The 22303-nt window shown below is 37.1% G+C and overlaps 1 protein-coding gene across 2 annotated transcripts in view; it reads left to right on the forward strand.

Moving 5' to 3' along the window:
* The window catches only part of RAC1 (Rac family small GTPase 1), a 51670-nt gene extending 30736 nt beyond the window's left edge, over nucleotides 1-20934 (forward strand). For both annotated transcript variants that reach the window (XM_036741441.1, XM_036741442.1), the window contains exons 4-6: nucleotides 18003-18065; nucleotides 18884-19043; nucleotides 19236-20934. In XM_036741441.1, coding sequence (XP_036597336.1) covers nucleotides 18003-18065; nucleotides 18884-19043; nucleotides 19236-19366 — 354 coding nt within the window. In that variant the 3' untranslated portion in view covers nucleotides 19367-20934. The remainder of the gene's footprint in view (nucleotides 1-18002; nucleotides 18066-18883; nucleotides 19044-19235) is intronic.
* The last annotated feature ends 1369 nt before the right edge of the window (nucleotides 20935-22303 follow it).

Here is a 22303-nt window from a genome sequence, read left to right on the forward strand (position 1 = left end):
AGTTGCCTTCAAGGTGTATGGTGTTATGCTGGTTTCTCTGGGGAAGACAAAGAAAGTTGGCATCCAACCCTGATAGAGTTTACAATCTGGCTGGAAAGTAAGACATTAAAAAAAAATGGCAGAAGTAACTAACAATACCAAGAGACATGAGTAGTGTCAGTCAGAAAGGACTGTAGGACTTCAGAGGAAAGGGAGCTCATGTTTGTCCTAGGATGATTTGTAAAGGCTTTAAAAATAAAAATTAAAAAAAGATTTATGTTGGACTTTGAAATATGGGTAGAATGTATTAAAATTCAAATCCACGTTCTCTATCTCCACCTCCTTCCCACCTGCCATTGAGAAAGTAAGGGAAAAAACCCTTTTACAAACATGTATAGTCAAGCAAAATAAATTCTGTGGGTAGGTTTTTAATAGGCTCCAAACAATTTTTCTTGGCAGATTTCACACATTTCAAAAAACTGAGGTGTTCCCTTTCTCCTTCGGCAATGTTATAGATTTCAAAGTATTTTTGTTTAAGTTGTTACTTTTGTGGAATAGTGTAGTGCTTAAGTAAAATATATAAATGTATAGTTACAATATGCTCAAGCTTCATATTCTGTGAACTTCCTATTTACAGATGATAGGTTAAACTTTTTGGGGGTATAGTTGCTTGTGTAACAATAACGTTTTTTGATGTTTCCTGTTGAAGAGATGTTAACCATCAAATAGAGCTTTTTTGTACTATACAAACCGAAGCCACACTGGGTTTTTAAACAATTCTTTGAAGAGGAGGAGGGCCCGTGGTTTCACTAAACAGTGAATAACCCTAAGATACTGTAAGAATCTATCATTGAATCAGTGTAGGGTTTCTTTTAATTGATACAAATTCCCAATCCCTCTATAACTTATTCTTTTTATTTTTTAGCTCTTTTTTAAAAATTTATTTAATATATTTAGTTTTCAGAATTGATTTTCACAAGAGTTTGAATTATGAATTTTCTCCCCATTTCTGCCCTCCCACCCACTCCAAGATGGCATATATTCTGGTTGCCCCGTTCCCCAGTCAGCCCTCTCTTCTGTCACCTCACTCCCCTCCCATCCCCTTTTCCCTTCTTCTCTTGTAGGGCAAGATAAATTTCTACGCCCCATTGCCTGTGTATCTCATTTCCTAGTTCCATGCAAAAACTTTTTTTTGTTTGTTTTTGAACATCTGTTTTTAAAACTTTGAGTTTCAGTTTCTCTCCCCTCTTCCCTACCCCTCCCCCGCACCCTCCCTAAGAAGGCAAGCAATTTAACATAGGCCACATTCGTATCATCATGTAAAACCCTTCCACAATACTCATGTTGTGAAAGACTAACTATGTTTTGCTCCTTCCTATCCTATCCCCCTTTAATGAATTTTCTCCCTTGACCCTGTCCCTTTTTGAAAGTGTTTGTTGTTTTTCATTACCCTTCTATGGTCCACCCCTTTTTTATCTTCTTCTTTCTTCTTTCCTGTGGGGTAAGATACCCAATTGAGTGTGTATGGTATTCCCTCCTCAGGTCAAATCTGATGAGAGCAAGATTCACTCATTCCCCCTCACCTGCCCCCTCTTCCCTTCCCACAGAACTGCTTTTTCTTGCCACTTTTTTGTGAGATAATTTACCCCACTCTATCTCTCCCTTTCTCCCTCTCTCAATATATTCCTCTCACATCCCTTAATTTGATTTTATTTTTTTAGATATCATCCCTTCATATTCAACTCACCCTGTGCCCTCTGTCTGTCTATATACACACACACACACACACACACACACACATATATGCATATTCCTTTCAGCTACTCTAATACTGAGGTCTCATGAATCATACACATCATCTTTCCATGTAGGAATGTAAACAAAACAGTTCAACTTTAGGAAGTCCCTTGTGATTTCTCTTTCTTGTTTACCTTTTCATGCTTCTCTTGATTCCTGTGTTTGAAATTCAAATTTTCTATTCAGCTGTGGTCTTTTCGCTGAGAAAGCTTGAAAGTCCTCTATTTTATTGAAAGTCCATATTTTGCCTTGGAGCATGATACTCAGTTTCGCTGGGTAGGTGATTCTTGGTTTTAATCCTAGCTCCATTGATCTCCGGAATATCGTATTCGATCCCTTAATGTAGAATCTATAATTTATTTAGATGGTTTTTGAGAGTTGCCAAAAAATTTTTTTTGTCATTCTGTTGTTAGACTGGCAATGAGACAACAGACATATAGCTTCTCATTGGGACCAGACCTGTCAAATCCTTTCCAATTTGATGGGACCTCTGAGATACTGCCCTTTTCATCGACATAACTTTGATACATCTACCCTGATTTGAAGTATTTAAAAAGAATTTTAATTGCAGAATTGATTAAAATTTACTCAGAATCATTTCTAAAGTCCTATGCATATGATGGGAACCTAAGTTGAAATACCTTGAAGGTTAGAAAAGAAGTTTATGAAGTTTTAAACTCTTTTTTAAGAAATGATAAGAAAAATGTATGTAAATGTTGTTCATATAAAAAACCATTCTTGAGGAATTTATCTTATTGATTTTTTTTTAATTAACTTTAATTTCTTGGAGCCAAAATTCTGGAAATTCCTCTAGGGAACCAAATGTCATACACTTGGGTTCAAAAATCAGCTCTACAAGTATAGGATTATAGAAGGCATAGCTAGAGCATTTCATCTAAAAAACATCTAGGGAATTTACTGCAAGCTCCATATTAGTGAGCTAGAAGTATGATATAAAAACCAAGAAATGGGCTGCTAATTCCACCGTGGGTAACACAAGGCAAAGCTTCTTAGCAGTAACCTTTTCTCAAAAAAGGAGTACTGATGCTGGAGAACCCTGCCAGTTCTCTTTGAGAGTAGCTTCTCAAGTGGAAACGGTTAAGAATGAACCTGGACCCAAACAGTAGCTGGTACCAAGTGTTTTTAGAGCTGTCAGAGGCAACTCTTTTCCTGGCTACAATTCCTTTGCCTTGAAGTTTTCCACAACCAACCAGAAGAATCATTCATTCCTCTTTGTTGTCAGATCTGTTGCCACTGGCAGAAGGAAGATACTGTTTTATGTTTTATCTGCTGCATTGCTCTGTCCCAATCAAGGATCTGTTGGCAGAACTGCCACCTCAGATTTTAATCATATATAGATACAAATAAATGTTTTTAAAACCCTTTAGTTTTGAAAGTAATGAAAAGTTTGTTGTGTTCTTATATTCACATGTTTCTTAAGAGTTTTGTAAAGCTCAAATCACTACCTTGAAAGCAGTATGTCACTTTTAGGAAAGTGAAAAAAGGGGTATACTATGATTCAGACATGCTGGATAGAATGAGTTCCTTTAGGACAGTCACTCACATAATCAATGGTAGCTTAGCAAACCTCTCAACCCAGATGCCAGAGAGTTATCAGGTAAGCAGTGTGTGCAGTAGAATGATCTTGCGCTCTCTCTCGCTCTCACACACACTTAAATTTTAATCATTTCCATTCTCTTCATCTTCCCAAATATGATAGTTTATTAGAAAATGGTATGTAAAACAGGAATCTATTATAACATATAACTTATAACATAGGAGTATATCCCTGAGGCCCAGTCCAGGTCTAGAATGTGTTACCCTAGGGATCAGCTAGACTAGGTAGAGTAGAGGACTGCCTAAGAATGGTTTTACTTTTTTCAGTACAGTGAAACTTTGTTTTTAAATGTAAAACCAGTCTTAGCTCTGCAGGCTCTGGTTTGCCTTCCCCTGCCCTAGCCTCCTTTTAAAAAAATTATTTTTATTTATTTTGTTAAATATTTCCTAATTATATGTAAAAAATTTTTAAGCAATAATGTCAAAAAAGAAATTGAGCTTCAAATTCTTTCCCTCCTTCCTGCCTCTCCCTCCTCCTTGAGAAAGGAAGCAATTTGATTATCAATTATACATGTGAAGTCATGTAAAATATATTTCCATATTAGCCATATTGCAAAAGCACCCCGCAAAATAAAATAAAAATAAAAGTATGCTTCAGTCTGCATTGAGTTCATCCTTTCCCTTGGAGGTGGATAGCATTTTTTATCATGGGTCCCTTGGAATTTTCTTGGATCATTGTCTCCATCAGAGTAGCTAAGTCTTTCACAATTGATCATCCTTACAGTATTGCTGTTACTGTGTTCTGGTTCTCATCACTTCACTTTGTATCAGTTCATATAAGTCTTGGCAGGTATTCTGAAACTATCTTGGCTCATTATTTCTTATAGCCCAACTCCTCAGTTGATGGGCATCCCCTCAATTTTGAGTTCTTTGCCCCCACAAAAAGACCTGTCCTGGGTTCTTGATTTTACTTCACTTTCTGTTCCACATTTCTTTTTCTTTTGTGAGCTTACTACATGCCCCTCTTGTGGTGCCATTACTCATACTTTTGGGGCTGCCAAAGCAGCCTGTTTCTGTTTGACTTCTCATGCCCTCTCTGAAAATATTATTCATGTTTTAAATTGTTATTTTATTATTCCCTTGGAAATATTTGGAGAGATCAGACCCAGAATAATGATTAGTATAGCACAGATTCATCATGGTCATCATTATGCTCATAATTTGGTGTGTGGTGAAATCACCTATGTCATGGGTGTGTCAGTTCTCCAGCATAGACCCTGATGTTTTTATAAAATGAGATTTTCAAAATTACAAATTTTTATTCAGGGCATTTGTGTTCAGAGATGTCAGACATGGGCCCACAGTACTCCCAAGTGCAGCCTGAACTATATTAAAATGTAATTGGGAAATAGTTATCAAAGTAAATAAAAATGCAAGAAAACAAAGATAATACATTTTAAAACTAATTCAATATTTGACCTGCAGGGATCCTCAAAATTTAGTGGCCTCTGTTTCTGTTCGAGTTTGACATCACTGCTTTGGTTTATATTGTTTTCAGGTATAAGCTACTGTGATTTGATACGATACTATCAAAAAGAAGGAAAAATAGATAAATTAAGGTGCAAAAAAGTACTGTCACTACTCTGTAACCCTGAAGGGGACACACCACTTTTGGGGAAGTGAGAAAGATTATCCTGTGACTCAGATATGCTGGATAGAGTGAGGCCTTTTTTTTTTTCTGGGACAGTCTCTTCAGTTAAAGGTAAACTGACAGGCTCCCAACTCAGATTCCAGAGAACACAGAGGTAAGCAAAATGTGCAATAGATACTTGATGAATCAGGAGCAATCTTGATCATAATATCCTCTCATCCTTTCCAGGCTGTCATTGCAATTATTCTAAACATTCAGAAAATAATATATAAAACAGGAAAAGGAAGCTGATGCTATGCTGTTACAGTTATCTCTCAAATGTTTTATTTCTCAGTTGTTTTTTTCCAAGTTCCATACATCTGATTCAGGGCAAAGAGGAACTCTTATATTCAAGAAAGCAAACAGATATTTAAAAGAAGAAGAGATAAACCCATAGAATTGGTTTTGTCTTTGGGGAAAGTCTCCCCCCACCCCCCAGTTCCTGAAACTTTTTGAGATTCAGCTACAACAGGAGGATGAAATTCTGTGAACCTGTTCTCTGTGAACATTCACACCAATTATATTGGCTGCATCGCGCATTTCTAATTTATTATTGCTAGTAAAATAAAGCATTAAATATAGATACATTGTGTTATCATGAAGTTAACAGTGATTGCTTTTTTTAGTCCATGAATAATAATTTTTGTGGTGCTTTACATATATTATTTCACTAGTCTCAACGTCCAGTGAAAATAGGTCATGAGTTTTATAGATGAAGAAATGGAAGTGTGGGGGAGTTAAGTAAACTATACAAGGTTAGATCACTAGTAAGTTTTAAAGCCAAGACTTGACATTATAATCTTCTTAGTCCATATTTCCTATGGAATTAGATAATTTCCTAAGAAGGTAATATAATTGGTAATATTTGAATCATGCGTGCCAACGCATTTCAAGAAGTAACCTATAGAGATTCTTATGGACATACGTACATGCATGCGTGTGTATGTGTACATGTACATATATGCATACATATGCACATGTATGTGAAATACTAAAGGCTACTATATTCCTTATTAGGAAAAGCAAATGTCTTATTGGAGAAGATTATTTTCCAGTCTTTATAATAAAAGAGAATAAATAGTCCATTGCTGTGAGAGACAGCACCTTACCAGTAAGTCTAAGGAGCTGACTGAAGCTTTTAAATATTTGTCTGTTTTCATTGAAGTGACCAAAGTGGACAGAGATAAAATGGATTAAAGATTTCAAAATAAGAATTGGATTTTTTTTTAACTAAATGGATTACTTGGGACTTTAGTTTGTTGAATGTGTGTCAACAAATTTTGTGTGAGCTAGGTAATTTGTGGTGCTTGAATAATAGGATTGGAAGTTTTGAGGTCCTTTAGTTCAGTGATGTCAAACTCAGAAACAGATCCCTGGCCAGCATATTGATTTAGAGAGTCACAAATTAACATCCTGTGTTGTACTGTATTTTTTGTTAAACATTTCCCAATTACATTTTAATGTAGTTCAGCACGGGGCAGGGGGGTTTTACACTTCTGTTTTAGTCTTCTTATCTCTTTGGGTAGTCTGGACTGTATCTGAAGGAGAAAGTGATTAGAAATCTTAAAACATTCTTTTTTTTTTTTTTGGAAGTTAATTCATACTAGTGTTTATCCCTCTTGTATATCTAATTTAAATCCAACCCACCTCCTTCATATTTCTGTTTTATGTAATTCTCTGAGAAGAATCTGTTTTTTACATACTTGGTGATCCCTAAAAAGCAGTCTCCAGACCATAGATTTTGAGCTAGAAGGGATCGTAGAAGCCATCTTTTTTGATTAACTCATTTTACTGAGAGGTTAAGTAAACTTGCTCAGGGTCAACCACACAGCTAATTAAGTATCAGAAGAGGTTTTACTGGTTCAGCTAGCATTCTATCCTCTATGCTATGCTGCTTTTCTTTTTTCCAAACTAATTCTAGTTCTTTTAGCTTATCTCATAGATCTATAATCTATAAATTCTGTAGTCTTCCTGTTAGTATATGCTTTACTAAAAAGATCTGCTAAGTACAGGATTTAATGAGAAAAAATAAGTGTGGGTAGAACTTATATCTTTCTTAAAATAATTTTTTATTAATGTTTTCTATTTTTTAGCTCACCATAGTATCTCATGTATCTGTCCCCCTTTTGGGAGAGCCATATAACAGCTAGTTGGGTTTTTTTTTTTTTGGAAAGGAAAGAAAAGGTCAGCACAACTAATCAAAGTCAGAAAACATGTGCAATTTGTATAGCATGATGACCACTACTGCTTTTTTGGATTCACTTGCTGTATAGTGAGATTTTTTCCCTCCTCTCACTTTTATTTTGTGTATGCCTTTGGTTTTGAAATGTATTTCCTGTAAGCAACAGATTGTAGGATTTTCTTTTCTTATCCAGTCCATCATTCTTTTTCATTGGATTATTTAATCATTCATATCATCATAATTCATATTTAAAGTTATAATTTAGTTTTATATTTTTCTCCATCTATCTCTAAAATTGTTTTTTTTTTAAGTTTTTATTTTATTTCCTCTCTTCTGGTATAAACACAGCATCATGTTCCTTCATTTATTTTATTGTAATGTCTTTTAAAGATGGCCCTGTTCCCATTGGCTCTCTTCCCCTCACCCCTGATTCTCTCTTCTTGTTTTTCCTTTAGGTTTTTGTTTGTTAGTTCATCTCTCCCACTTTTACCTGATTATTTCTTCCCCTTCTTTTTGCCTCTCAGGTAGATTCCCCCTTCCTCTCCTTCCCTTCTGCTAGTCCTGTTAATTAATTGTTTTTTTTTAAATTTCATGTTTTGTGACTCTTTCAAAAAGATTTCTTTCACTCTTTCATTATCCATCTTCTCTTTCTGTTTCTCCTGGACTTCGTTCTCTGATTCATGACCCAGTCTCTCTCTCTCTTTTCTCTGTATTCTTCGTACAATCATAGCTTCCAGGGTATCCATTCTAGGCTCTGCCTCCAAGGGCTTTTCTAGCACTTCCTTTTAGGGTTTACCCCATGAATTCGCCTTTTTCATTGTACTTCACTTTCAGAATGCCAATTATTGCTGATACTAGAGAGGACATCGTCCTGTGGTAGAGTCCCCCTTCTTCTCCCCTCCCCCCCCCAATCTTTTTTTTCCTACATTTGCCTGAAAATCTCCTCCCTGGGTCCATACTCTCCCACTCATTTAGGTGCCAGTTCACCCAGGGGTTCCAAATCACTCTGCACTGCCCCACCCCCATTAGACTTTTCAGGCACATTTTCCCCAAGCCTCACCCAATGTTAAGATCCTCATATCCTTTTACCCATAGGGGCATTCATTCACTCCCTCTTGCCTCCAACGTAAGGGTTCCTGCCTTTCCTCCCTTTTTCAGTCTCTCTCCCCCATCTCTACCCCCAGCTCTTCTCTTTCTGAAACCAGAGGTCACCATCCATTCATTGTTGCTAGCCCTTGATTTGACCCCAGCGAATCACTCATTCCTTTCTATTCCCCTACTCCTTTTTCATGTAACCTTTCATGTTGTAATACCGTCCTACAAAAGAAGTATTCTGTAGGCAGGGCATTGCTAGGTTCTATCCATAATGTCCTTTCTGCCTCTTCTTTGTTACTTCCACCAAATTTCCACCTTCACCCCTGTCTCCTTGTTTACGTTTAGAAAGAAGTCTCTTACTGGTCTTTTCTGTTGTCACGCTGTTTGTTGTTCTGAGTCCTTACCTACAATTGCATTTATTCACTCCTGAATTTCTGTTGTTTGGGATGTCGGAGAGGGAAAAAATCTTTTCATTTTTAGTTTTCTTTCTTAAAATATTTCAAATTCTTTATTATTAAATATCCATTAAATAACCATCTGGTATGGTTAGGCTCAGATTTGTAGGATAAGTCAACCTGGGCCACAATCCTGAGCTCCAGTGCTCTTAGGATGACATTTTTCCATTCTCTCCTTTCTCTAGGGAGTACAGAATAGTCTCCTATTATTCAACTGTCCCTTCCCCCCCCCCCTTTTGGGAAGATCTTTTTCCTTGTGGCTTGCAGAACTTGTTTCTGAATTGAATTTTTAAATTTAATCAGTGTGTGTCTTGGAATTTGCAGCCTTGTGTTTTTCCACAGAAGTGATCTGTAAATTATTTTAATTGGAATTTCATTTTCTATGTTCAGAAATTCTGTGTAGGTGTCTTCTGTTTCCTTCATTATGGTGTTAAAGCTTTTTTGTTCTGTCATGTTCTTCTGGGAGACCCATGATCCTTAGGTTGTCTTTCTGCATCCTGTCTTTGAGGTCTATATGTTTGGTTGTTGTTTCAGTTACCTGTGTTCAAAATGTTTGAGATTTCTTCTTCATGGAATTTTTAATGTTTTCAGTCATTTGCCTCTCTTCCGCCCCCCCCCCCCCCCCTTATTGCTTACTTATGACTCCCTCTTCTGATGGTGATTTCCTTGGGGGTAAATCTTGGTTTTCTCCCATACTGAGCAATTCACACTTCACCACCCTAGGTCTCTGCCTCAAATGACTTTTGGGTGGCCAGAAGTGGCCCCAGTTGAACGCTGTGCTCTTTCCTCAGGCTTGGTGAAATGCTACATAGCTCCCCACATGCAGTCTCACATCCTGGTGACTTGTCCACTTTCTCTGTTTCTTAGTTCACTGGCACAGTGCTGACAGTTCAGATCTACCAGCTGTTCGGAGTTTTGTAGCGTTAGTGCTTCCAGGTTGCATCTCCTGGCACATTTTGCTCCTGAAGAGCTGTGGCCAAGGATTAAATATAAATACTTCTGCTTGTCTTTTAAGACCAAGCACAACCTGCCCCCTTCAGGTCTGAACAAACCTCCGTGGAGCCATGGTCTTTATAACACTGTAAAGAAGGAGGGGGGACTAGGGATTCAGATTGTGATGTAAGCCTGTATTATTTCCTTGAGTCTGCTAATGGTTACTGAGGCCTCACTGTTTGTGTAGCGTGAGAGGCGGGGGAAGAGTGTTAAGTGGAGTCAGCGTCATTGAGCGTCAGTTCCTGGGTCTGGGTTACACGGTTTGTTGTTTTGAAGTTCTTGTTTCTAAACCTTCTTTTAGATTCTGGATGTCAAAATGAAGTTGCTTTACCTTTGGTGCCTAATTTCTGTTTGGGGAGGTGTGAGAGGTCATGGGGATTGGAGAAAATGGCTAGTCTTCCATCTCATTGCTCCAGTTTTTAATCTTTCAAAGCTCATTCAGGTCTCTTGTCTTATTTTATCAATGAGTGGTATTATTCCCACTTGACTAGTGGGAAAACTGAGGGACCAAGCAATTAAGTGACTTGTTACGGGTGACGCTGCGAGCAGAGATAAAAGCCCAGGTCTTCTGAGCCCATTATGTGTTTAATTAGACCATGTTTAATGAATCATAGATTTAAAACTGTAAGGGACCTCAAAGATCATCTAGGCCAAGGGTTCTTAACCTTTCTTTGTGTCAGCAACCCCTTTTCCAGTCTGGTGAAACCCTATGTTAAGAAGGCCTGATCAGTTCACAGATGAGGTAATTGAGGTCTGGAGAAGAGAAATTTCTTGCCTTATGTCACACAGGTAGTAAATTGAATAACCAAGATTTGAACCTAGGTCCTCTGACTTAAGGTACAACTCTCTCCTGTGCTACCTGTTGTGTTAATCTGTTTTGCTTTGCTACTCGTATAAAAACTTAACACTTAAATGATGCTCTTAACTTTTCAGGATGCTGTATATGTTATCTATCTCATCCCAGCATTTACTTTTTAAAATAATGTTACCTGTCAAGATAGTTAAGAGGTTTTACTTTACCCAGCAAATTTGTAAAAATGACACAAAATGGAAGTAGTACTGGAGGGGCTATGGAAAGATAGGTGCACTAACATACAATGGAGCCATGAAATTCGATTACCACATCTGGAAAGAAATTTAGGATTAAACTAAGAAAATAACATACAGTCGAGGGAGAGTCTGTGAGTGGCATTGAGAAGCACCAGTCTGGAGTCTGTGGGTGTAAAAGAAGGAATAACCAGAACTGGAAAGGATAGCCAGGGCAGCTTCCATCTGGGTGGGAGTTGGGGCTCAGTGAGTGCCAGTAGATAGGAGGGAAAGAAAGACAGACAAATGGAAGGAAGGAAGTCTGTCACTTATAGAGGGGAAGTTCCATAAGACCAAGTAGAAGGCATGGGTAGATAGGAGGTGGGGTGGGGAAGGGATAATCAAGATTAAGGAGGGATATTGAAAGAGGGCAGCTGAGGATTTCAGAAGGTGGGGGGAGGTGTGGGATTATCACATGGACGGGGACATCAAGAGGGGATGAAAGTTTAATATTAGCCATTGGGGAATTAATCAAGACACAGGATCACTGATGAAGATAGATAAGCAGAATGTTCTCACCTCACCTGTCAGTTTGATGAGAACATAGACCATTTTTATCCAAACTTTTTATTATTCCCCGTGCATATTCTGCTCATGATAGAAATACGACATAGTGTAAAGAACGTTGTTGCATTTAGATTTCAGAAGACATATGACCAGAAATTCCTTCACTTGGGGTGGGTTGCCACAGTGTCACAGAAGTCTCAGGGCGAGAGGGACAGTGCAGCTGTCCAGTGCCTCCACAAGGGTTAAGGAAGATCTAGGTGGGGGTGGGCTTTCCTGAAAGGATCTTGGAGGTGAGCATCAGTAGGTGAGGACCCAGGAGCCCTGTGTGCAGTGCTGAGCTGTGCAGCCCAGACTGCTGATGGACCAGGAGGTGTGCTCCATTTGGTGCAAGGTGACTAAAGAACCTGTGCTCCCCAACTCTAGTTATATAGCTCATCAGAAGAGCTAAGAATTAATTCTTGCTCTGCTCTTTCCCAGGTTTGTAACTTTGGGTGAGTCACTTAAGCTGTCTTGGCCTTGGTTTCCTCCTGTAAAATGAGCGGTTGACCTAGTAGAAGATCCCCAAGGTTCCTTTAAATTCTAAATCCTATGATCCTAAATGTTGAATTTAAATGTTGTAAGGGGATCGATTCTGGCATTGCAGAGGTCAGGGATTCTTGACCTGGGATCCACAATCTGGTTTTTTATATTGATAATTATATTTCAGAGTTCCTTTGTAACCATGTGCATTTTAATTTATGCATTTAAAATATCATGTTGAGGAGTCCTTGGGTTTTACCAGAGTGCCAAAGAGGTCTGTGGCACAAAAATGTTGTGCCATGGGCTAGATGTAGCCCTGAGCTAGATGACTTCCAAAGTTTTTTGAACTCTTAAGATTGAATCTCTACTACTCTGCTCTTTTCTTTGTTGAGTCTCATGCCTGCTTTCTATCCAGTTTAGAGCATTGTAGGAAGTGGAAAGGTTAGTTTAGATAAGACATGTGGCACTTGCCCATATAGAGTTTACAATTTAACACACATCTCCTTTAAAAACTTTTGTTTTCTTGTCCTATTTGTATAGCATTTCCCGTACTTGTCTCTTTCCCAAAGAATCGTCCCTATTATAATAAGAAAGATTGCAGTGTAAGGTTCTGGTTTTATTAGTAAAGAATGACCTCAAGAGCATCTTCTTGTGTTAGAGTATCTAGATGCTAAGTAGTAGTCTGTTCAGAAGAATTGTCACTCTCGGTTTACCTCCTCTTTTTTAGAAAAACTTCAAGCCATAAAAGGTGATCTTGAGGGTAGCAATCAGCAGTGCTGATACAATCTATTCATTTTAATTTTATATAATTTATGTTTCCATATTATAATAAAATGAAACAAGTTAATGTCATTGCTCCATCCTGTTGCCTTAAGTCACTTGTTTCAAAAAGACGAGCTCCCACTTGGTGGACCCCAGATTCCAGTGGTTCTCAGATCATCTTTTGAGAAGCACTAGCTGAATGCATTGGTAGAAAGTGTTGAAACAGGGGCAGTGAGGTGGCACAGTGGATGGAGCAATGGCTCTGGAGTCAGGAGGACCTGAGTTCAAATTTGGCCTCAGATACTTGACAGTATGACCTTTATTTTCCCACTTGCTTAGAGGGATTTAGGTGGCACACCAAGCCTGGAGTCAGGAAAACCTGAGTTTCACTGTGGCCTATGTGTGAAGCTGGGCAAGTCTCTTAACCCTTTTTTGCATCAGTTTCCTCAATTATAGGATGGGGACAATAGCACCTACCTCCCTGGGTTGTTGTGAGAATCAAATGAGAATATTTGTGAAAAGTACTTTAGCACAGTGCCTGACATAGTAGTTGCTTAATAAATGCTCGTTTCCTTCATTCTTTTCCCAGTTTATTGATGGGCACACAGTAGTTTTTTTAACCTTACAAAGACAAAATATATTAGTGTATAAATCAAAATAAATTTAATGTGGCTGATCCACGACAGATAATTTTAAGACTTTAAATCTTTTTTTTTTTTAAATTAAGATTTTTTATTTTTGGTTTACAACACTCAGTTCTGCATGTTTTTGAGTTCAAGATTTTCCTCCCCTCCCTCCGCCCAAAGAGGGCATGGCATCCAATATATCTTCTATATATGTACCTTCACATTAAACTTATTTACACAGTAGTCAAATTGTAAAGAAGAATTATGACCAATGGAATGAATCATGAGAAAGAAGAAACATAACCAAAAAAGGAAAAAAAAGAGCTTCCCTCAATCTGCATTCAGATTCCATAGTTCTTTCTCTGGGTGTAGCTAGCTTTTTCCATCATGAGTCCTTTGTAATTGTTTTTGAACCTTGTATTACTGAGAAGAGCCAAGTCTGTCAAAGCTAGTTATCACAGAATCTATATATCTGTGTTTGTGTACAATGTTCTCCTGGTTCTGCTCCTCTTACTCAGCATCAGATCATGTAGGTCTTTCCAGGTAATTATGAAGTCTGTATCTTCCCCACTTCTTATAGCACAGTAGTATTCCATTACACTCATATGCCACAACTTGTTTAGCTATTCCCCAATTGATGGGCATCCCCTTGATTTTCAATTCTTTGCTACTACAAAAAGAGCCACTATGAATATTTTCATACACGTGGGTCCCTTTCTCACTTGTGTGATCTTTTTGTATCCCTCAAATCTTTAAAAAAAAAAGCAACTTTTAGATAAATGAAGAGCAGGAGGAAATATACAGTTGGCTAAAAAGAATATTTACATCACAGAAGGCTGAGTATAATAAGCAATAAGAGAATTGTTTTTTTGTTGTTTTTTTTTTTGTCTGTCTCCCTTTTTAAGGGATTCCAGGAATGAGTCAGGGTTCTGAAAGGATTCTTGAATAGAAGGAAGGAAAGAGCAGAGTTTAGCCAGAATTTCAGAGATCAACAGTACTCTTCAAAATTTATACTACTTCTGCTAGAACAAGAGCATTTGGTAAGGTAAAAGATTCTCTTCCCAGGGAAATAATTTAAATCTCTTTTGATGGGCATTGGAAATATGTCTTAGTATAATGAATGGTCTGTTTAGATTTAATTAAGGAACAGAGCTCATACTGATAGGGACTTCCCTAGTTGTATTTCTGTTAAAATAAAGGATGTGGAGCAGATATGTGTCAGTCTGTGATAAAGCCACTCACATCTCTTTTGTTTTGCTGCAAAAGTTTGTTCTGTTGTCTCCTGAATGTTGGGTTTTTAACAACCCAGCATTGTACTCAAGAGTACAAAGAAAGCTTCATCTTTTACAAATGCAGTACTTTTTAAAATATACCAGTCACAAACTAGATGAGGATGCACACAGGTATTGGCAAAATTCTCACCTAATAGTTGACTTATTATGTTAAGTTATTTCCCCCTTTTCCTTGGAGATGGTGGCCTTCTGATTATTTGTAGCTAGAATAAATTTGAATTCATAACGGGAAAAATTACTCATTTCTATTGTTGTGTTTCCTCTCCTTCCTCATTAAATTCAAAGCATTTTTGTTAAGTCTGTAAGGGTCAAGAAGTATGGTTGAAGAAGGTAAAAAAAAAAAACCCTACAAAAGGAACGACTGTCTGAAAAGCTTACACTGGCCTTATAAAGACCAAGGTGTGTGCTTATGTCAGAGTACTTTGGTACAAAGTTTTGAAAGAAATCTCTCTTTGCTAAAGTCTTGAAAAAGTATAAGGTCAAATAAAATAGTGGCTATCACCTAAGAGAAGGTGCACTCGCCATACAGAGTCTGCCAGGTTTTTTTGTAGTCTTTTACATTAAGGGGAGTGTTATGTTTCATCATGAAAGAAGGTAACTGCTACGTGACTACAGCTTTTGAAAGTTGTAACAGATTGTAACGTCATCTGCTTAAAAAAATTCCCATTGAGAGGACTTAGTGGGAAGAGAGGTGTCCTTCCTTCATATTGTAGAAAGAGAAATTTATCAAGTGCAAGCCATGTGCTCCGTGGCTGTGCAGATCCTGGCTGGTGTAGATGCATATCTTGGTTAAAACATTGAAAAGCAGAATCTTATTTTACTTCTCCCTCCTTCATAACTCCCCTCCCTTGTTTGTTTGTTTTTTTCAGTATGGCTACCTACTTTTTAAAAGCCTCTTGTTCTGTTACAGCTTGTAGTACAACAGAATGCTAGGTCTATAGTCAGGAAAATCTGAGTTCAAATTTGGCCTCAGACACTTACAAGTTGTGTGATCCTGAGAAAGTCACTTTACTTGTTTGCCTCAGTTCCTCAACTTTAGGTACTTGCAGGGTAGGTCAATAAAAGCGTTTAGCACAGTGGCTGGCACATAATAGATGCTATATACTTGCTTATTTTCTCCCTTCTCTCCCCTTACATCACTGACAGTATGGTTTAATGGTGTAGGCAAGATGACCTAGGTTTGAGTCCTGCTTCTGATATAAATGGGCTGTGTAAACCTTGGACAAGTCACTTAAAACTATCATTACCCTGGACAATTCTCAAACTAAATTATAGAACAGTTGTTGACTCCACTTGGTGGAGAGAGTTTCCACACTGGGATTTCTACATCCTGATGGAATCAACTCCCCATTCCCCCAAAAAAAGACCAAGTGACCTCACCCTTTAAGTTTGGAGATTCAGATAAAGTTCGTATTGGCATTGGTATTCAGTGTTCTATTAGCTTTAGATAGGTATCTAAGTTTTTAGAACCATAGAATGTTAGCACTGGAAAAGGGAGCTTAGAGATCATCAACCACTTCATTTTACAGATGAAAGAAACTGAGGTCCAAAGATGTTGAAGTGACTAGCCCAGGGTCACACAGCTACTAGTGTCAGCCAGGCCCTAGGTCTCCTCGTTCAAGGCCCAGTGTTCTTGTATGGGAGAGTTGAGGTCAGGAGAGAACAGATCTAAGAAGGAACAACAGGTAAGAAATTTCCTTTAGTTTATTACTAAACTTAAACCAAGTTCTCATGCTGTTACTAGGTTGGAGGCACGTATGGTAAGGATATAACCTCCAGGGTGAAAGACGAACCAATCGCTGTATGTAAAACTTTCAATCAATTTAAGTTTCAAGCTTTATCTATTCCCTTATTTCACTTAGTAGGATAGCTTTCTAAGCTTCAAGCCCCTTGAGTGTTTTATATTTAATTCATTCAAGGGTTATTGCTTTTTGAAATGAAAAACCAATACTCTCTATTAAAGCTTTCCTTGAAGAGTAATGATATCCCAAATACTCATAATTAAAGCATTAACTGCTTTAATTCCTTCACAATGAAAGGAATTTAAAGAACTGTTGAATAACCTGTATTTCCCATCCATTGAGGATTCTAATATGGGCGTGGGGGAAGTACAGGGAATGGCAAGTAACTTAAGCAAGCTGTGAAACCTCAAGACGGCCATAGATGTTAAGAATGAAAAGCTTGGAGCATCGCTCATATTAACACATTCTTGCTGTACCTCCTCTTCTCCTTTGGTGTCCTGGTTATGGTGATATATCAGTCTGTTTATGAATGACATTGGGTGATGAGTGCTTAAGCCATGCAGGTGTGGTAAACTAATCTAACTTTGCTTTGAAATGATGCACAATCCACCTAATTGCTGAAACACTGCTTGGATTCTTCGAGAGCTTGTGCATGCCCTGGATTTTTTTTTTTTCTTAATGACTTGCAGAAAACCACAGTTGTATGGAATTTCCCTTTTCCTTTCAGGTACAAGATTTCAATTGGATGTTCTTGAGAAACAGCTTTAGGAAAAGTAAAATGAATTTTAATGCCATAATATTCACAAAGTAGTACAGCAGCTCCACCACCCCCCCCATTCCATTTAATGCCTACATTTAAAAATTTTAACTAGTAAGGGTACCTGCCTATTTTAGAAGTAACTAAAATTTTCCTGTCACCATATCTTTTATGGAGCTTACTTCTGGTTTTTACTCAAAAACAGAAAGTGGCTAAGGGTTTGAATTCTTCAGAGCCCTGTTTGTGACACAATGAATAAGATAGTGGAAGAAAATGCTGTTTAGATTTGTAACTTTACCTCTACTTTCACCCTTTGCCACCTCTGTTTTTAGGACAAGGTACCCTTGACATATACTTTGATTGCCCAGAAGAACTTTAGTAAATTTATTTTCAGATTTTGCTCTAATTAAATTATGAGAGCTTAATAGTATTTCTATATGACAGCTGTATGACACCTTCAAAGTGGACTCAACTTCAGGAGAAACAGCAAAACAGATTTCCTAGTATTTTAAATAGTAAGTTGTACAAAATACAACATAATGCTGTGGTATTCTTTCCCTTGTCCTTCATATTCTTAGCTATTTGCTTTCAAAAATGGATGTTGAGCTTTAGTTTGAGAGGACCTTTGGTTGTAACAGAATTAAATGTCTACCTATGTGTTCCAGGGTATGAAAATGGTACACATGAAAAGTGGACTAAGGAAGAGGTCCTTCCTTTGGGACGTATTTGGTTAACTTTGCTTCTCCTAAGGTTTGTTCCATCCTTTCTCCCCTCTTTTAGGTTAATGAGCAGTTTCATAGATGCACAATGTTCCAGTTTACAAAACTATTTACCAGAATACAAATTAATGGTGCACGCTGCAAACACAACTTCTACTGATTGGCTTCCTGCCCTATTAAAGAGTTCTTTGCAATTGTTAGAACTTTTTTTCTAAATCTTTTTCTTTGTGTGTTTTTTTAATAGGATGTATTCTTAATTTGCTTTTCCCTTGTGAGTCCTGCGTCATTTGAAAATGTCCGTGCAAAGGTAAGGGGAAATCCAAATTTTCAGATCTGTATTTTTCTTTAGGGACTGTTGTTATCTATTAATGGTAATTTCAGAAAGAAATATTTTTGAAACCTACATACCTTTATGAGTTATCAAAAAGTTTTTTTGTAGTCCTTTACATTAAGAGGAATATTATGTTTCATCATGAAAGAAGGTAACTGCTGTGTGACTACAGCTTTTGAAATTTGTAACAGATTGTAACAGCATCTGCTTAAAGAAATTCCCATTGAGAGGACTTAATGGGAAGAGAGGGTCTGTCCTCCATATTCCCTTCCTCCAAATTCCCTTCCAGAAAGGGAAATTTAGATTTCCATCCTTAGAGACTTGGAAGTTGAGTTCTAATACCTCGTTATTGTGCCTAAAAACATATTAACTCCTGTGAAATTACTTAATGAGTAAATAGATGTAGTCCTCAGAATTTAAGAGGGGGACAAGTTTCCTTCCTGGAATATTCCAGTTAGTAGCTGACTTAACCTGTAAACCAATCCTATTTTACTGCTAGAGTCATATTTCACTAACAGCCTGATAATCTGTAGTGTTCCTGACTTAGGGAAAAAAATAAGTAACTTTTTCCTTAAAACAAATCTATTATTTAAAGAGAACAGAACACATTTTGTGCACTTTTAGTGACTAGTGTCACTAGGCAGTTGTAAAAGCATTGTACAGTTAGTACATCAAGTACAGTTAGCATTTGGAAACCTAGCTTCCTCATCAGGCTGTCATGTTAATTTAATGGTAGGCAAAGGAAGTTAAACTCTGCATAATACAATTTTCATTTCTTTCTTTCAATTGTCTAGTGGTATCCTGAAGTGCGACACCATTGTCCTAACACTCCCATAATTCTAGTGGGCACCAAACTTGACCTTAGAGATGATAAAGACACGATTGAGAAACTTAAGGAGAAGAAGCTGACTCCAATTACCTACCCACAGGGTTTAGCCATGGCAAAGGAGATTGGTATGAAATCTTAACTGTTTACATTTTCTGGCTGCAAAGGCAAATACGGGATTTGCCTTTGAATGTAGCCAAATCATGTTTGGAACCTGCAAAGAAGAGATCAGATGACAGGTTTATTCAGTATGTCTGTTGACATCATTATAGTAAGTCATTCTTTTTTTGTTGTTGTTAACTTCTTGTGTTTCTTTACAGGTGCTGTAAAATATCTGGAATGTTCAGCACTCACACAGCGAGGCCTCAAGACAGTGTTTGATGAAGCTATTCGAGCAGTTCTTTGCCCACCCCCTGTCAAGAAGAGGAAGAGAAAATGTCTGCTGTTGTAAATGTTACAGCCCTGCCCTATTCCCCTTTGAACCTTTGTAAGCTTTGCTTAAACAGTGGAGCATTCACTCAATGCCAAGTTTTTGTTAAAAAAATTAGTTTCTTTCCATAAAACCTTCTGAACCAATCAATAATTTCATGGTTTTGTTTAAAGTGTTAGAGAATGATTTTTTTTTTCACATTCTGTTACAACTAAATCCTAAAAAAGACAAACCTACTTAAAGCCTTATTTTTCAAACGCCCTGTTCTTGCTCAGATTAAGTGTTGCCAAAATATCCACTGAACTAAGTTGCATTGTTGTGCTATGAACACTAAGCACTAAACTGTGTTTTGAAGACCTTTGTCTTTAAGAAGACTGTTTAATTTCTGATAGTAGGAAATGCAAAAACACTTTCTAACTCATTTTTCAGATATGTAAAACAGTACAGTATACTTAGTAAAAATGTTTAATGCATTGAATAATTTATCAACCCATGTTCATTATATAACATTGTACTGTATATCAGAATGGAATGTGTATAACAAAACTATAATCTTTGGATCAATCTTTTGCTTTCACAGTAAAGATTCTTTCAAGAATCAAGCTCTTGCTGTGATTTCAAACAGAAGTCCCGTGTGTGTTTTTGTTAATGGGGTGTTCTCCTCTTTAACAGCAATGTTTTGGGTTGGATTATTTGAAATATTTGGTTTCACCAAGGAGTAAAGACAGTATTTTGACATACTCTGGAACCTAAGATTAATTTACACTACATTCTATACTGAAGAGTGGAAAACTGAGTAAACTTTGTCACGGGTAAAAAGTTTAAAAAGCAGAACAGTTAACATCTGTCAAATGCAGTAGATAAGAAAGGTTGATGTTCTAGGTAAGTGTTTTGTTTCTAAGCTTTTCCTTTTTCTTCTTTTCCCCTCCCCCAAGTAGGGCATTCATTTAATACAACTCTGAACTGGTCATTCCCACAGTCGTGAACTTAGTAAATGCTTTTTCATCAAACCCTTTCTTACTGAGCAATATTACTCTACTTGTATTTTAAAAAATCTTTCTGATTATGTATTAGGACTTTGCATTTTTGTAGTTTAGAAAAAGCGCATTCTTTTCATGTTACCCTTTGTTCAAACTATGTGCTTTCTTTAGTCTTCTAGTAACTAGATGTAAAAATCATGTGATGCAGCTTTAAAAAACTTTTTTTTTTTAAAAATATGCTTTAGCTATTAAAATATGAACCTTCTTAAACATCACTGTATTGCCAGGTTACCAACACTGTAACACTACTAATGTTGACCCTGTTCTTGACCTCACTTACATGTACACTGCTTTCTATTGCTTTTCCTAGTAATGTGACCTCGGGCCTGTGAGGTTCTGTCAGCTTAGTGCTAATGCTAACAATGTTCTGTACATCCTAAACACTGGCAAGAATACACAATATTGAACTACAACCTTTCAACCACTAGAACAAAATTTTGAAGATGCAAAAGTTGCGAAATTGTGGAGTGTTTTTACATTGATCTTTTGCTAATGCAATTAGCATTATGTTTTTGCATGTATGACTTAATAAATCCTTGAATCACGTTACTGGTAATGCTTGCATTTTTGAGAATTTTGTGAATGGTCTCTAATAAATTTGCCATCTATTTGCTATTCTTTTGATAAGGGGGTAAAGTTTCTGAAAATGTTACAAATGTTACAAATTGCTTAAGTACTGTGAAGTAGTTACAATGTTTTCACATACATCATCTCAACCATTTCATGGTTAATTCATATCTATGTGTGTGTGTGTGTGTGTGTGTGTGTGTGTGTGTGTATATATATATATATATATATATATATATATATATATATATATATATATATATATATATATATATATAGTATTATCCTTGCTTTAGATGGAGAGACTCAAAGCCAAAGTCACTTGACTTCCAGCCCAGCTCTTATCAAAATATCAGTATTAACTATTTCAGCAAATAAGTCAGTCCTTAATACAGATTTTGTTACAGGGTTTTATATACCAAAGCTAAACTGACTGTTTAAAAAATGTTCCTGGTTTTTTAGAAGTGTGCCAGTAATATGAACTATCATGCATTTTTCTTAAAAATACTTACGAAGAACCAGACTTCTTATTTCTTCCTGGCCTGGTGTGGTTTGAAAGATGCCTGTTGAAGCTAAAGATTGGCTGATAGGGAAAGGAGGTTTTGGAAAGTTGTGCTGTGCTTTTATTTTAAAAGTATTTACATTCCCTGCACATACACATCTAACAACTAGTCTTAGAATACTTACCACAAAAAATACAGAAGCCCTTATTTAAGCAAGTATCCTTGAGAATTGCAAGTGCAGCAAAGGCATAAAAGAGAAGTGTCTAAAGATCCTTTTTCATAACAGACCCAGCATTTTAACAAATTTTCATAAAATCTTTAGGTTTGGAGCTACAAGGGACCGCTAAACCCTCATTTTGCAGGCAAATGGTAGCCTAAAAAGCTAGTCAGCAAGTGGCAGAGACAAGAATTTGAATACCTTTTGACTCCAAAGCCTGACTCACAGCACCACACTGCCCTGGGGAATTTTGAAAAATACATTCAGATGAAAATTATAAGAGAAAAACAGGAACCTAGCATTGAAGCAACAAAACATTCTGAATTCTGGGAAAAGGGGCAATATAAGCTAAATTGAGTCAATGTTGCTTATGTCATTCTGCCAGACCTTCACCACACGTCACTCTCATCAATCACCCATTCTTACTGCTGAGCTGGAAAAATTCAAGAAACGGTGCCAATTCAGCCCACTCCAGAAAAGTATATTTTAATGCTCGGCTCTTTACTGTATCATTTTCATATCCCAGTGATTTGCCACCACTACCCTTAACTTATTTCAACCCACCAGCTACGTGCGAATATGCATACTTCATTCTGCTTGCATCATGGCAGGCAGGTTTCTTTGTGCTTTC

The sequence above is a fragment of the Trichosurus vulpecula genome, chromosome 1, assembly GCF_011100635.1.
Source record: "Trichosurus vulpecula isolate mTriVul1 chromosome 1, mTriVul1.pri, whole genome shotgun sequence".
Classification (NCBI taxonomy): Eukaryota; Metazoa; Chordata; class Mammalia; order Diprotodontia; family Phalangeridae; genus Trichosurus; species Trichosurus vulpecula.